The 17,152-nt window shown below is 35.0% G+C and overlaps 1 protein-coding gene across 13 annotated transcripts in view; it reads right to left on the minus strand.

Moving 5' to 3' along the window:
• Positions 1-17,152, minus strand: part of DMTF1 (cyclin D binding myb like transcription factor 1) — a 43,953-nt gene that overhangs the window by 13,388 nt on the left and 13,413 nt on the right. For 12 of the 13 annotated variants that reach the window (XM_055346865.2, XM_019031306.4, XM_004045679.5 and 9 more), the window contains 7 exons: positions 16,353-16,475; positions 11,873-11,967; positions 9,297-9,411; positions 8,283-8,359; positions 3,229-3,386; positions 1,594-1,626; positions 598-707 (listed from right to left, as the gene is read on the minus strand). In XM_055346865.2, the coding sequence (XP_055202840.1) occupies positions 598-707; positions 1,594-1,626; positions 3,229-3,386; positions 8,283-8,359; positions 9,297-9,411; positions 11,873-11,967; positions 16,353-16,475 (711 nt within the window). Of the gene's footprint in view, positions 1-597; positions 708-1,593; positions 1,627-3,228; positions 3,387-8,282; positions 8,360-9,296; positions 9,412-11,872; positions 11,968-14,922; positions 15,011-16,352; positions 16,476-17,152 lie in introns of those variants that run through there. The other variant, XM_055346867.2, reaches the window with a different exon arrangement.

A 17,152-nucleotide genomic window follows, 5' to 3' on the forward strand; every position in this document is an offset into this window, starting at 1 on the left:
TGTTGGTCGCAAAGATTAGGTTTAACAGTATGATCAGGACATCTGCATGCATTAAGAGGCATTTGTGGTCTTGCCAGGGGACTGAAACACCACTCATAATTTTTTTCTATGGAAAAATATACTTTGAGTTTAAAATAAGCAAAATATGTACAAATCTTTGGAACACAGCTTCTTCCTAATTTGGGACTTACCTGTGACTAAAGTTTTTCATCAACACTCACTGATTAGCTGTTGCTAATGTAAATTCAACAGTTAGATGGGCCTAAATTAAAATTACTTGCTGCATGTATGTCTTCAAAATACTTTCTCAACTGGGGAAGTATTGAAATTGTTACGAAACTGAAACATGTTAGATCTGAATCATCTTGACACTAAGGTGATGTTGTGTCCCTGAAGACAATGTTACCTTATACAAAAACAAAGTAAAAGATTAGTTTGATATATCTAATAAGCTCAAGGAAAAGGAAGACTAGAAAATAAAGTCTGAACTAAGGTGAATATCTAAATCGCTCCCCAAGAGCAAAGAAAAGGCAGTATCCTAAGGGGCAGGAGGCTTAAGTGGTGACAAGAAAACGCTACCAGTAGCAGTCACAGTACCTGTGTTGCAAGTATCCTTCATCAGTCGGCACCGATCTTTGACAGAAGATGCACTTCTTCCTAGCGCCGCCCCTATTGTTGCCCAGTCATTGCCATGCTTTATCCGGAGCCTAAAACAAGAGTCTGCCAATCAGCATTTGGTTCAATTGTTTTCTCCCTTTTAATTTCATCATTTATTCTTCATTCTTCTTCTTCCCATTTGACTGGTTTGGAAGTTGTGGGCAGCAATACTTTGAGAGCCAAAGTTTGAAAGTGTGGCCTTTTTTTGGGGTCCACAGTTGTCTGTGGGTGAAAAAAAAACAGGCAGCAATTGCCTTTTTCCTGGGTCAGAGAAGAAATAAGTAACTTGGATATGTGTTCAAAAAAGACCAATTTCCCCTCAGGTTACTGACACAATCTCCCAGGCAAGCCCCAGACTTTCCCTTTTGAGCATATACCCAACAAACTCTTCTTCAGACATCTAAAGTTTCACAGGTCTTTATCATTATAAACAGAATCTACCTTCAAATTTTTTCATGATCCATACAATTCATTAAACCATAGTTTAAGGTCTAACTCAATAAAGCAAAATTCTACTTCCTGAGATTCAATAGCCTTTGCAAGGTTGAGTCAGCCCAGATATTCACTGAAACATTTGCCAAGTCACCATTCTAAACCGAGCCATGTAGCACAACCCTGGTTTTGATCCTGGTATATAAATTCCCCAAATTTAGTCTTCAGGCTACCAAAAATGGCCCCTTAATCTTTTCTGGAACCCCTATTAGTGGTCTGAGGAAGCATCTGGTGAATGGCATCAGGAGACCAGATTATACATTATGAGAATGGTTATTTTGTGCAAGTAATGGATTTGATGTGATCTTTTTAAGGCCGATCATGCTTAATAGCACAATTCAATTATACCAGTCTGCCAAAAACCTCTTGAAATTTTCAAAGTAAAACTTTTAAGGACGTAAGACATAAAAAATTAGAATTAATGAAAAAAACTTTAAAACTTACTCCTTGAGCTTCTCAATTTCTTCAGGTGTATATCTAGAAATTCAGAGAAATTTTTTAAAAATCAATTAAAACAATGAATGCTAAAAAACTCAATAAAAATCAGAATTTCATTTAGGGAGCTGAATGTTAAGTCACTTAGCATATAATACTTTTAAAGTAACCCATTTTAAAGTGGATTAATAAAAGTTGAGAATAGGCAGGGTGCGGCTCACGCCTATAATCCCAGCACTTTGGGAGGCCAAGGCAGGCGGATCACTTGAGGCAAGGAGTTCGAGACCAGCCTGGCCAACATGGCAAAACCCCGTCTCTACCAAAAACAGAAAAATTAGCTGGTGGCAGGCACCTGTAATCCCAGCTACTAGAGTGGCTGAGGCAGGAGAATAGCTTGAACTCACGAGGCAGAGGTTGCAGTGAGCCAAGATCATGCCACTGTACTCCAGCCTGGGCAACACAGACTCTGTCTCAAAAAAAAAAAAAAAGAAGTTGAAAATAAATGCTTCTATTTTTATTTTTTTTTAAACAGTAAATATTTTTAGTTATAATAAAGGTAAGGATTGTATAATTTTCTCTAGAAAAAAAATCAACATTTAAAACATACATTTGCTCCTATGCTGTCTAACAGTTCCTTTATTTCAAACTTAGATTTTGGCACTCTCAAATCATAACTACTCCAAAAAAACTTATGGGTGACATTGTAAACTAGAGCTAAAAAGAAAATCTACAGAAAATTCCCTCAAAGCACTGAACAAATTAAGATTATCTTCATTTCCTTTATCCAGGTATGGACATCTGACATACTCTTGCTCTTTATTACTGTAGGCGAGTACTCAACACAGCCTATGTAATGTTCTTTTTAAAAATGTCCATTTAATAATTATGAAAGGCTGCTCACTTTGTAACCATTTGTAATGCATGGAAAGTTTATGAATTGCTAACAAGTCATTTATGCTCCATTTAAAATTTTTTCTCTTTTTCCACTGTCACAAAAACATAATTTAATCCTCTTCAGCTTTCAAATGTACTTTCATGAGCAGGCTGCTGAAGAGCTAGAGAAAGAGCTCCAACATTAGCTCGGCAGTATCTAATAAGCCATACTACTGCCACCTAAAATTTCCAAAGAGAAATTAAAAATATGTCAGTAACAGTATATAATCATTGCATTTGAAGAATCTTAATGATGCCTTCCCATAAATGCTACCTAAAACAGAAATCCATACATTGTTTTCAGAAATGTAGTTCTTTTCCATTCTGGATTTAAAAAAAGGCCACTGACCTAGGAATGCTATATTCTAAAAATAAATAGGAAAAATGTTACCAATAAATTTCAAGTTATTTTCACACTTCTTAAATCTTTAATCAGTACTGTATTTTTTATGTTACTTTACTACAAAGCAGACTTTGACATACTAAGTAAGCCAAGTCTTAAATCTAACCTATATAAAGTGAATTAGATCCTAATTTCTAAAAGAGGCTTTAATAATAAGGTTTCACCATATTCACAACATGGACCTGGAGGATAAAAATATTAACAACAATTAATACCTTGACCATATTTCTATTTTTTAAAAAAATAGACAGTTCCTCAAATATTTCCCCTAATTACATGAAAACATGCAGCATTACAAGTTCTCATACTTTCCCACATGGTTTCTGTCATCATACATGCGAAGCACTCTTCTATAAACTGCAAACAAAGGCCGGTTCAGACCCCATGCTATAGTCCTGTAGAAATCTTTTCTTTCGTCTTTTGACATCTCAAAGATGATTTCTGTAGCATCTTTTATTCCGCGTGCCTAAATGGGTTACATTTCTTTGATTTAGGGATTTCTGATAAAATGCATATGGATATACTATGCTTTTAAAATTTGTTTTAATGTTAAAGGTCATCAATAGCATTTAGAAAAATAATATATCACTAATTCATTAATAAATCAAATATAAACTTTTAAGATGTTGCAAGAGATACAAAAGTGACACTTAAATGTTCCAAGAATAAACTATCAAATTCAATAAATTGAATTTCCATCAACTCTTTTAAAATTATAAAAAGTTAAAAATAGATCTAAAGAAAGCAGAAGGAAGAAAATCACAGGAGCAAAATCAATGGAATCCAGAATCAAAGCATAGAAAGGATAAACTAATCTAGAAATTGGTTCTTTGAAAACATCCATTAAGATTAATAAAACTTGAAATGATTAAAGTTCTGCCAAAATTTTAAAAAAAGACACAAACAGTATTAGAAATGGAAAAATGAGGCCTAAATAGAGATGCTGCAGAGATTAGACCATTAACAGAAATGAACAATTTTATGGTAATAAATTTAAATGTTGGTAAAATGAATCAATTCCTAGAAGACATCAAACATCAACTTACCAAAACTGACTCTGGAAGAGACAGAAAATCAAATAGGCACAGACCATCAAGAAAATCTAATCAGTTATTAAATAATCTTCTCACAATAAAAACACTAGGCCCACAAGACATAGGTAACATTATAGGTAAATCCTACCAAATAGACACATAATCCTGTTCTTAAACTATCAAAAGTTTAAAAAAAACAAAAAAGTGGGTACATTTCTTTGCTTATTTTATCAGGCTAGCATAACCTTAATAGTGAAACCAGAGAAGGACAGTTTCAGAAAAGAATTTTCAGGTCAAATTCATTCACTAACATAGATATCCTAATAATATTTTAGCACATTGAACCCAGCAATGTATAAAAACATTAGTATGTCCACGTAGAAAAGTGAGTTTATCCCAGGAATACAAGTTTGTGTTAATTTCAGGGAAATTATTAATGTAATTAATCACATTTACACATGATTTATGGAATCACATGATTCCATAAATCACAGCAGATTTATGGAAAAAATGTAAAATCTCAACAGATGTGGGAAAAACATTCATAAAATTCAATATTCATACAAGTCTTATCAAATTAGGATTCACTGATAATCAGATTTTTAGAAAAACCAAAATTATAAAGAAAAGATGAATCACTTGTGATATATATGTAGAAACCCAAAAATCTATGAAAAAAATATGTTACTTTAAAAAAGAACTAATTTTAGCAAGGTTGCTAGATACAAAATCAAAATGCAGTTATTTGCGTTTCTACACAGTTTACATAACATTTTAAAAAGTTCCCACACAGCGTCAAAATTAAGAGCATCAGAACTTAGGCAAGTTATCAATGTCCTTTATGGAGGAAAATATAAAACTTGATACTGAAGAGGAACTAACTAAATGAAGTTATACCATGTTCTTAAACAGGAAGATGACATACTGTGAAGATATTAATTCCCCCCAAGTTGATGTACAAATTCAATGCTATCCAATAAAAACTCCATTTGAGTGTTTCACTCTCTGTAAGCTGATTCTAAATTTATAACAAAAGAGCAAAGGGCCAAGAACAGCCAAGATATTTATGAAGAGGCCTGCCCCATCAGATATTGGGATTTCTGAAGACAGCGCTGTACTGGTGCAAGTATCAACAAACAGAACCTGAAAACAAGTTAGAAAACCTAGAAACAAATTTGTGGCAGCTTGATTTAGAACAGAATGGACACTGTGAATTAGGAATTAGACATCTATACAGAAAGAGATACAACTGAAATTATATATCACACCTACAGCAATGAAATGCAGAATTATAAAACTTTTATAAGATAATGTGAGAATGTCTTCATGCCCTTGAGGCGGGGAATGATTTCTTAAACAAGCAAGCATGCATGCAAAACGAACAAACAAAAAAGATGATACATTTGGTATTGCAGTTAAAAATCTTTTCTCATCAAATGACACCTACAGAGGAGGAAAAGACAGGCCACTAAATTGGGACAAGGTATCTGTAATACAAATGACCAATAAACCATTAGTACCCAGCATACATTAAGAAAGTCTAAGTTAAACAAAAGTTAACTCCACAGAAAAACTGGTGAAAGACACAAACAGGAATTTCAAAGAAGAAACACAAATAGCCAATAAGCATATCAAAATGTTATCAGAGAAATAAATTAAAACCATAATTAACACCCACTAGATGGGTACAAATGAATAACAAAAAACTAAAAAGAACCCAAATGACCATTAACTGTGAAATGGGTAACTTGCACATTTGCACAATGAAATACACCTAAATAAATGGGTAAGGATATTAAAATAATACTGAGTTACAGAATATCCAGAGAATGAATCTATTTATATAAATTTCAAAAACAGGTGAAATCACAGTGTATGCATTTTATACACTTTTGAATGTATGAAACTTCACAGCAAAAAATTTCTAAATTTTAGAATGGTTTCTAAAATCCTTTCTTATGCAATTCCAATTTTGCCAATGATTAAACCTAAATATTTACTGAGCTACTACATGCAAGCACACTGTGTTGCAGGATGACCACAGAGTGAGATGAAAGATTCTCCTGCCTCCACACTCCTTGCCCTTTTTCTTGCTTATAGACGTTACTTGCATTTATCCTTTTAACCCAAATATGAAACATATGACATCCAATTAATTCGAATTCTCTGAAGTTTAAAACTAGCTCTACAGAAGTCTTAGAAGAGCACCATATAATAAAAGCTATGGTCAAAAACCAAAATTGAACAAATCATCTTTTTCCAAGATAATCTTTTGGACATTTCCTATTTCTGCCAATCTGATCATCATTCTCCCAATCACCTAAAATAAAAACTCTTAAGTTGCTCTAACTCCTTTTCCTTCTTTCCCAACATTCAGTTCAGGCATCCTTGCGGATACTTGGTTATCTGCCCTTTCCCTACCAATTCTATTTCTACCACTGTAGTTTAAGTCCTTTGCCACAATCAGTTGGTCTACTGAAACAGTCCTCTAAAAGGTCTCAAATCCTACTCACACTCCTGCCCATTAATCACTAACTTGGAAGGGTCCTTGAGATCATCTACTTCAATCCCCTAGACAAGAAACCAGCTTAATTCTCAAAGTTCAGTGTTCCTTAGCACTGATTACTGCTTTATCTAAACTAATAGCATTTTCCAGGTTTAACTAAAGCATATGTGACTAGAGGACAACTGAAATACACTTCTGGATTCATTTTCAATGGCCACTGTATTTCTGTTTCTCTTAAAACAACAAACATGGTGGAAGGATCTCATTTATTAGTGAAGAATTAGAGTTTTAAAATTCTGTATTTCAAAAAGCTTAGGTTGGGAAAGTTGCAGTTAAAATTAAACTTAAAAATGTGGACCTTCTAGGCAGCACTGCATTTCTACATTAGTGTAGAGTGGAAAAGAGTAAGCAGTCAATATATCAAACGATAGGAGAATGGTTAAACACTGTACACCATCCTTCCACAAATGATGCTAATGATCTACATTTTAGACATAACACTATTTGAACCTAACTCCATTACAGAGATGGCCAGCAAGTCTCTAGAAAGATTTCCTTGAGAATACAGATTTACCCCACCAATTTCTTACTCAACTAAACTACTAGCTTTTCTTAAACCCTTTAATGCTTCTCATCTCTTATAGGATAAAGTTCAAATTCTTTGGCATGGACTTCAGAGCCCAGTTTTCCAGAGGCTATTTATCTTAGTTCAAGGTAAAGGGGTTAATTTAATGTGTGGTGGTTTTGATCTTTGATTTCTTGCTGCTTCGGCATGTATTCATGCAGTTCCCTCAAGTTCTACGCTAGCCCAAGTTCTATCCTTTAAGACAGCTCAAATCCTTTCTCTTCCAAAATTTTCCATAACTGCTCTAAAAACTCTTCTTTCTGTAATCTTGTACAGAATTCACATGTATCATTCACACGATACCAGGCTTTCTATCACTCTTCACCTGTTTCCAGTCTGCCCAAATGGATCACTGACTTCAAAAGCAAACACTGTTAAAACAATCCATGCCTTAACACAATCCAAAGCCTTAAAAATACTGTGTTCAAAAGACATTTAATGAAGAGTACTAAGCTAACAAGAAATAAACCTGAATAAGAAAATAAACTAAATTTTTGATTTTTTTAAAAGGTAAGGACTACTATGACATCAAAAATTCATTCAAAGATGCATACCTTAGCTGGGCGCGGTGGCTCACGCCTGTAATACCAACACTTTGGGAGGCTGAGATGGGTGGATCACCTGAGGTCAGCAGTTTGTGGCCAGCCTGGCCAACATGGTGAAACCCCGTCTCTACTAAAAATATAAAAATTAGCCAGGCGTGGTGGTGCATGCCTGTAATCCCAGCTACTCAGGAGGCTGAGGCAGGAGAATATAGCTGGAGCCCAAGAGACGGAGGTTGCAGTGAGCTGAGACTGTGCCACTGTACTCCAGCCTGGGCAACAGAGCAAGACTGTCTCAAAAAAAAAAACGAAAACAAAACAAAACAAAACAAAACAAAGATGCGTGCCTTAAGCTTTAAACAATATAAATTAAACTCTATAGGCTTCTTGAAAAGATAAGGCTTTAAAATGTTGAGAGGCTACTAAGATTTTATCTAAACTTTAGGGTGGTAACTAAAGCAGTAAAGCTATTTTAAACTGAGAATTCAAAATATTATTGTACTATAATAATGTATTTTAGAATTATTCAGCTACATGTTAGCCATTACAAAAATAAGTAAAAAGCTCCTAATAAGTGCACACAACATGCTGTGTTGATATTTTTGCAATTGGCAATAAACAAATTAGTGAAACATAAAAATATGCCATAAGATACCTTAAGATAGCGTTCAATATTGTTCATCAAAATATCAATTTCTTCCTTGGACCACATCCCCTGCTTCCATTTATGTCCTTTAAAAGAAAACAAGTAATGTTATAAAAAATGTTACTCCTTGAAAGAAATAAAACACCAAAGATTTCCTTTGTGATTCAATTATATTTGGGGATAAAATTTAGCTAATTTCATTTCTCATTCCTCTGAAATCTGAAAGGTCTCTAGGTAAACTTGCTTTTGTAACTTCTGGTTTTTACGCTAGAATACATTTATTTGACCCTACTAAAAAAAGACAATGGTAATTAAAAGATTTAAAAAAATATTACCTCTCTTAGCCTTTCAACAATATAGAACAGCTAAAAAGAAACTTATAAAAATAAAAAAAGCCAAACATGCTCAAAACTTTTTGAAAAATTTCTCCAGTGAAAATTTTATGGGCAAAAAGAACACATACAAAAAACTCTAGGGCAAGGTAAATATTGAATACCAAGTGAATAATGTATTCTTAATGAGTATTTACTACACAGTGGTTGAAAATTATTTACGTTTTTCTGCTTCCTTTCTGTACTTCAGAGTGGCACAGACACAACCCTCACTTTTTTGTAGCACCTTCCCCAGCTATGCTTGAACATAGCCAACACTGTAAACACTATGTTACCTTGAGCCTCTAAGCTGCTTATCAGACCAAAGTTAGTAGACCCTTGAAAAGGCTTGACTTCCTACTCTCATAAGCAATAACTATTGTCTTAAATGCCACCACTATGCATTTGTTCAAAAATTAACAAGACAAAATTTACTTCAAATCAGGAGAGAAATAATTACTGAAAAACAAATGGTGGTTTCATAACCTTAATTCAAAGTCATTTGGGGCCAAATTTAATTCAGTTAGAAAAGCTCAATTACTCTAACTGCTCAATCCCAGTGACGAAGGTCCAACTCAGAATCCTGATGACTATAAGCCCTTTCTATCTCCATTTTTTTTCACTAGGCACTAAAATTCACAGTGTATCTTACCTTTATTAGTCAGAGAATCCTTATCTTCTTTAGTTGTAAACCATGCTTGGCTAACTGCTGAAACTTCCTCGTTACCCAAGGGAGATATTTCATCTAGTTGCTCATTCTGCAAAATCTTGAAAAGGTAAAAGTAAAAAAAACAAAACAAAACAAAACAAAACAAAAAAACGGCAGCTTGATTTAATGCCCAACCGGATTCATCTTTGTAATGCTAAGCATTATAAAACTTAAATATAGTCATATGGAATTCACTTGTTTTAGATATAGTAAAAATATATCCAATTTACAAAAAAATATTTCTTGCTGTTTTTATTATGGCAGTATGAAAACAAAATTATATGCATTAATACAATATGACCTTCATTTAAGCAAGTAAATGTACTATTGGCTTCAGTTTTATATAAAATGGGCCAAGAGTCCATTAAGTATTTAAATCAACATAGAATATTCAGGGAAATTTAAATATTTACACATGTAAATGACCTCAATATACAATATACAGTTATTATCTGTTCTAGATAGGAAAATGGAAGTCCTAGGGTTGGGTGTTATGATTTGTTAATGCCCTCAGAGATAAGCTTGCTGCCTAAATCATCAATAATGTCATCTCTTAACTTAAAATATTAACAGGCACAATCATAAGTCATTATTGCAAAATCACGGTCCGCTTATTGTTTTCTGACAACTTTGCTTTAGCCAACCTCTAGAGCCTTATTAATGCACCTTTCTCTCAAAGAACTATATGGTACTACTTATTCTTAATGCAGCTAAGTCTTCTGTGCAACCACCACTAGCTGTATTTTCAGTTACAAGCATAGCTAATCTAACAAACCCTGTAGGGGAAAAAAGCTGCCTTCGGCAGAGTTGACCCTGGCCTAAAGAGAACCGTAATGTAAATGAGGAAGACCTGGCAACAGTGCTACCGTATGAGGTATTAGCCTATCATAAGCAGAATAAGGGAAGAGTCACGTATTTAGTGACCACTCAACCCAATTCAGTCTCTGGGCTAAAAAAGACTAAGCAATGTCACCGGCTGAAGGTAAATCCTAAGAAGGACTGGACTACTACTTCTTGAATAAACAGAAACTGAACTTCTAATATAAAGAGAAATTGAAACCCATCTCTCTTGGAAAGAGATAAGCTGTCCTCATCTCTCTTGGAAAGAGGTAAGCTGTCAGTGGACAACCAAGGTACAATTAGGAGAAAAGCCACATTTCTATTGTTGCCTATTACTTTACTTTTATATCTGGTGGTAATACATATAGTGTGTTTATGAAAGTGTTTTTGAATCCATGGGCAAAAAGCTGGAAATCACTGGAACAAGTGTGAATAAGTTTTATAGCCCTCTATTTATGTGTCATACTTTCTGATTTCTTAAATCAAGAGGGACCTGTATAAAGCTAAGAATTGAGACAGACTATATGTGTCTAAGGCTTCTTATATTCTGAAGATCACAATTTTTATAAGATTTGATCCTAGAGTTATACATCAGTAAAGAGTGTAACAGAGAGCTATCAAAAGACCTTGATACATACAATACTCACTTTTAAGAACTATAATGTAGAAAATACTCTTAAATTATCTTCTCTTAATCAGTTGGATATGAGAATCAAATCACCATTTCTCAAAGTATGTCTATATATATAGCAGAGCCCATTCCATGAACCTTAGGAATAAGTCTGTTATGCTGATTAACCACTATTTGGGGGCAAACATTTAATGCCTTAGGGGGCAAACATTTAATTCCCTCAAATGAGCAAATAATTCTTAAGCAGTAGCAGTAGTATTCAACACTGTCAATAAAATGAGTTTAGTGAGTACAACAGCAGGAGACTCAGGTACCTTGAAGGGTACCTATCTATATATGATATATAAATATTAATCAGTCTTAGGGTATTTTACCCCCATTTTTCACTACTTTATGCATCTATTAAGTTGACTCAGCTTTATTTAGTATGCTGTTGCTTTTAAAATGAAGCTTTTATGAGTTGGTTGCAGGATTTCATGCCTGTAGTGCATATATAAGGCTTAGAAATTAAAATATTCAGCCCACTGAAGACCTCTTGCAACCACAAAGTACTATATACATAGGGACTTTATTATAATAGTTTGTAATTGTTTTTCAAGCTAGTCTCATCACTGGAAGGAGACACAGTACGTTATCTACCAAACTATGTCAAAATAGCTGCACCTGGTTCACAACAAAGACACAGTAAGAAACAGACTATTTCTGAGGGGGTTTTTAACTATGCTGACTTTCAGTTCACATCTTGTCCATTTTGTGTCTAAAGTTAATCTTATTAAACAAATATTAGAAATTATTATGAAAAGCTTTTCGTTCACTAAAATGGTGATAAACCAAGAGGCTAAATATTAAATTATAACTCATTAACTCTTTGGCAGTAATCAAAACAAAAAAACTTTGTAATTTGTTTCATAATAAGGGCTAAACCTAGGCACAGTGGCATGTGCCAGTAGTCCTCGCTACTTGGGAGGCTGAGGTTTCTCATCATTTTATTAGCTAAGCAATGTGTAAAGGATCATCCTTCTGAGGCCAGTTAAAAGATTTACTATACCTGTATCTGTGTCACAGTCCCCTCAGTAACCTCATCATCTGCTACTTCTGTGGTCGCAGTCATGGTCACCTCAAAGCTCTGATCATTTTCTGAAACTTCAAGAAAAGGAACCGTTCATCTCCAGAATAATAATGGCAAGTTCTAATTATTCTAAAAATATCCATGGGGAAAAAAACATGATCATCTAATTTCCTAACACACTCCTTGTTAATACATCTTCACATATATACATTCATTTGCTTAATAATACTTAATGTGCACCTAATTCATAGTAGATATTGCTGTGGGTGCTGGGGATATAGCAGTGAGCAAGGGAAACAAAAATCCTTTCTTCATGGAGCCTGTATTCTAGTGGGGAAAGACACAAAATGGACAAGATACTACGTTGGATGGTGATTAGTAGTGAGAAAAAACCTAACAGGAAAGGGAATGTGTTGGGGTGGAGGACAGTATTTGAAATTTTATATAGGAGGCTAGGAAAAGTGACCAAGACTTGGAACAAGTGAGGATGGAAGCTAGTTTTACAGGTATCTCAAGGAAGAGCATTTCAAGGAGAGCCAAGTGCAAAGGCTCTGAGACAGGGCATGCTTGAGTGTTCACGAGAATAGCAAGGAGGCCAGTGTAGCTAAAGCAACTAAACAAGAACAGTAGGAGAAGATTGTGTAGGGCCTCGTAAGCCAAAAGGTTTTGGTTTTAACTCTTAGGTGGGAAACGACTGGAAGATTTTGAATAGAAGAATAATATAATCTTTTATTTTAAGAGGCTCACTCTGGCTGCTATAAGAAAAACAGTCTGAAGGGCAAATGCAAAAAAGATAGGTCAGTGGCTTGGACTAGGGTGAAGGCAAGTGAGAGTGGCTGGTAGTTCAAATTGTGAATGTATTTTGGATGGCAGAGCCACTATGATTTGTAGACAAAGAAGAGATGGAAGAGACTGAAGAGCCAAGGATAACATTAAATTTTTTTTAAAAAAATCAAAACTACTGGAAGAATACACCTGCTACTAATTAGTAGGAGAAGATTGTAAAAGAAGCAAATGTTAAGGATTCAGGAAGTTATAGAACCTCTGCTTTAAATACATTAGTTTGAGACAACTGCTAAATATTTAGAGAATGAGAAGTCTGGTCTGGAATAAATCTGGTAGTTAACACCAGATAGTATTTAAAACCTTGAGTTGAGATCACCTAAAAAGTGAGTAAAGAAAACAAAGAAGCAGTCTAAGGACTTAGTCCTGGGGTGCTCCACATTTAGAGGTTCTGGTGACATGGAAAAGTCAGCAGTGGAGACTAAGAAGAAATGGACAGAAAAATAGAAAACCAGAGGAATGTTTTCTACAGGCCAAGTGAAAACGTTTCAGGGAGGAGGGAGTAATAAATATTGTCAAAAGTTGCCAACAGATCAAGTAATGCAAACACTAAAAAAGTGACCATTGAATTTGGCAACAAGAACGTCTTTGGAGAGCTGGCAAAAACAGTTTAGTTAAGGGATGAAAGCTTGACTGGAGTAAGTTTAGGGAAAAATGAGGAAAGGAAATGAAGGCAAATATAGGCAATTTTCAAGGTATTCTGCTCTAAAGGCAAGGAGGAAAATTGAGTAAGAACCAAAAGTGAGCTAAAGGAACTTTTTATTTATTTTTTTGACAGGATCTTGTTCTGTTGCCCAGGCCAGAGTGCTGTGGCACACTCACAGCTTACTGCAGCCTCAACCTCCCAGGCTCAAGCAATTCTCCCACCTCAGCCTCCCTAGCAGCTGAGATTACAGGCGTGCACCACCACACCCAGCTAATTTTTGTATTCTTTGTAAAGACAGAGTTTTGCCTTGTTGCCCAGGCTGGTCTCAAACCCCTGGGCTCAAGCAAACTGCCCGCCTCTGCCCCGCAAAGTGCTGGGATTATAGGCATGAGCCACCACGCCTGACCAGGGACTTTTTATTTTAAAGAAAAATAACGGTATGTTTCTGATACTGTGGGAATGACTCAGTAGAAGAAAAACTGGCGATACGGAAGAAACAAAATAATTATTGGAACAATGTCCTTGAGTAGGTAAAGGGGAAGAAATTAAGTAAATGGAAGGGTAGGCCTAAGATAGGACAACAAATATATGGATGGACATAGATGCAGGTAGGTATGTATTTGTGGTAGTGGGAATTTGTAGAAATTATTTTCTGGTTACTTCCATTTTCTTTGTGAAGAGGGAATAGGGTTATCAGCTCAGAGTAAAAAGGTGGAAAAGGTATTTGCAAGTTTCGGGACAAATGAAACAGTCATCTCAGAGTGGGAAAAAGAACACTAGAGAGCTGTTGTTACTGGTGGGCAGCATTATAAGCCCACTTCAGGTTAATGATCAGGAATTAGAGTGAGAACAGTCAGCCTGTTTGTGCCATTTTTCTCTAATACTTTTCAATTAGCTGCACTGGTACAGACATAAACAGGCAAAGATAGATTTAGACAGTTATGAGTTCACCAAATAAGTGAGAGAAAAAAAAGGACTTGGTGAATGCAAGACAGTGATTATAATGATTAACCATAAAAGTAAAACAGGGTAAAAAGGAAAGAAAGGATACAAGTAGAGAAGGAACAATGAAAACGTAATAGGATCAATGGGGCCCAGTGAGGCAAAAGACTACAGAGTTAGAGTCCTACAGGAAGTGAGCTGGAAAGACAGAAGTAGCGGCAGGAAAACAAAAAGTCTGAAATAGACCACAAATGGACTCTAGTAATAGGTAAGAGTGGTAAAGGGAGTAATAAATGGAGAACAAAAGGAATAAGAGGCTAAGGTACTGAAAGAATCATCTAGATGAATACTGTAATCACTACATAGTTGCAACTATAAATAGGGAATGGGATAAATGTAGTGGCAGATGACTACAAAAAGAAGTGGTGAGTTAGAATGATTAATATGAGAGTCAGGCTGATGCTGTGAGGATTTTTACGATCCAGACAGATAAACTTTATCAGTCTTATTGCTAAACATTAGGCTTCAGTGTGTCTTCCATATGTGATGATGCTATGACCCAACATTAAGCAGCTCGTGTGCTTTCATGTCAACATACCTCTATTATCTGAAGCTAAGTGAACAGCGCCATGAAGGATTTGGTTTACCACCATAAAATAAAACTAATACCAAGTGTAGTTTGAACCTACAATCATGAACAAGACATTGCACTTTAACAAAATGAATTGGTTGAAGTCAATTTATATCAAAATAGCCACTCAAAAATTCTAGCTTAGAAAATATTTAGGATTACATCTATATAGATAGGCCAATTAAGTTTTAGAATTGAATCACAACATAATGATAGTCAAATTAGGAAAGATTTTAAAAAAACATAGGAATCATCAGGAGGAAAGAATATTTAATTAGAAATGTTATGCTTGTCTATGCCACAACTGGAAGCAATATTAACACTGTTTTTCAATTAAGTCTTACAGTAAACTAAAAGTTTTTCTGTTCAATTTAGCAAGCAATTAACTCTAAATTCAGAGTACATATCTACTTGTTAAGGTATGATTTTCCATGCTGAAAACCAAGTCTTGCTTTTTCAAAAGATGAAGATGTGATTTTGCCTGATGCTGAGTGTAAAATCAAAGTTCTCAGCTATGGCAAAACCCTCCTTTGTGCTAGGAGTGCCAACAGCCATGTGTTGCATCCCCATTGCCATGGACTAAAGCATCTACTCCAGAATCTTCCTGAACACTCCACACTCTTTGCTAAGCAAATCAGAAATACAACCTAATGTTGCAGTTGGTATGCTGTCTTGTGCCAACAGTACTGCACTTGAAATATTATACCTCCTATAGAAGCCAGTCTACTCTAAATGATCTTGAAATAGAAACACATTAAGAACTTTCTCGGTAAGAATAAACTAATTAGGCTTCTAACTTTCATGTTGTCATACAGCATACTGAATAGGCAATATGGCATTGGGGTTAAGAGTATGTATTACAGGAACCAGAATGCCTAGATATGCTCTTAGCCAAGTTATTATAATTTTCTGTGTCTCAGTTTCCCGACTTATAAAATAGGAATAACAATATTAGTACCTATTGTAAAGCATGCTTTCTTCTCAATGAGGGCAAATATGGTTCTTGGGGTAGGGGGAAATGCATGTGACAAACAATTTTATTATCTTTATGAACAAAGCAAGGACATACAGACAGTACATTAAGAAATACAAGCTATTTTTGAGGACATTTTGTAATTTTCATGAAAAGCACAATCAGGAAAAAAAGTCTAAAAAGGCTCCTTGTGGGGCAATTGAAAAAAAAAAAGGTTGGGAAGATTAAAGTAGGCAATATACGTAAAAGTATTTAACGATATGCCTGGCACATAGTATTTATTGTTAGCTAAAAAGGGGAGTTTTGACTAAATGAAGAAAAAAGCAGTAAGTCCAAGTCTATTAGAAATGCCAACTGAAAGTCTTGAAAGCTAAACTTTGATTTTAAAAGGGAACTCTATGGCTCTTAATACGTAGTGACTTACGTGGAAGTGCAACAACTGATATGCAAGGAGTAGAATCATCAATACTCTGATCATCCTCAGAGGACAAACAAAGCCTTTTATGTGGAGGTTCAATACTATCTTCTGAGTCTATTTCATCCGCTTCTAATGGAAGAAAACAAACAAACAAAAATTTCAAACCAAAGAGGGAAAACAAAATCTCTAACAATGGCTCTACAATTTTCTTATCTATTAAAAAAATTTTCTTACCAATTTGCTCATTTAACTAAACCTAGTTGTGCAAACAGGATTCAAAAGGACACTGCCTTTCTATGCCTACTGCAGTATTCAACTCCTCAAGGCGGTGTCTTAAACTTGAAAGAGAAGGGAAGCCCGGGGAAAACTGCTATCTCTCTTGGCAGTAGAAGCAATATGTGCAATGACACAGACGTATAAGAAGCTTAAGGTATAGGTATGTTAGGAAAATAAAGATAGTGTGATCTGCTGGAACACAGGTATATGAAATGCGGCAGGAGGTAAGACTATGAGGAAAGCAGAAATGGGGCCTATGGGCCAAATTAAAGAACCTGTACTATATTCTAAAAACCTTGGGAAGCTTTATGCTATTAAATGTATCAGGAACAATTTCATCAGCTGCTTGAAAGATGAATGATAGGTAGGACACTGGTTAAAAGGATATTAGAGCTATCTAGATGAGAAATGAGAAACTGAACTAACAAAGGCAGGCTTGAAACAGAGAGGATGCAATGGATTTAAAAAACATAATACTATCAAGAAGTCTTCAAATGAAATGATGCAGGTGATGAGAGAAGTAATTTATT

Source organism: Gorilla gorilla, chromosome 6 (assembly GCF_029281585.2).
Source record: "Gorilla gorilla gorilla isolate KB3781 chromosome 6, NHGRI_mGorGor1-v2.1_pri, whole genome shotgun sequence".
Classification (NCBI taxonomy): Eukaryota; Metazoa; Chordata; class Mammalia; order Primates; family Hominidae; genus Gorilla; species Gorilla gorilla.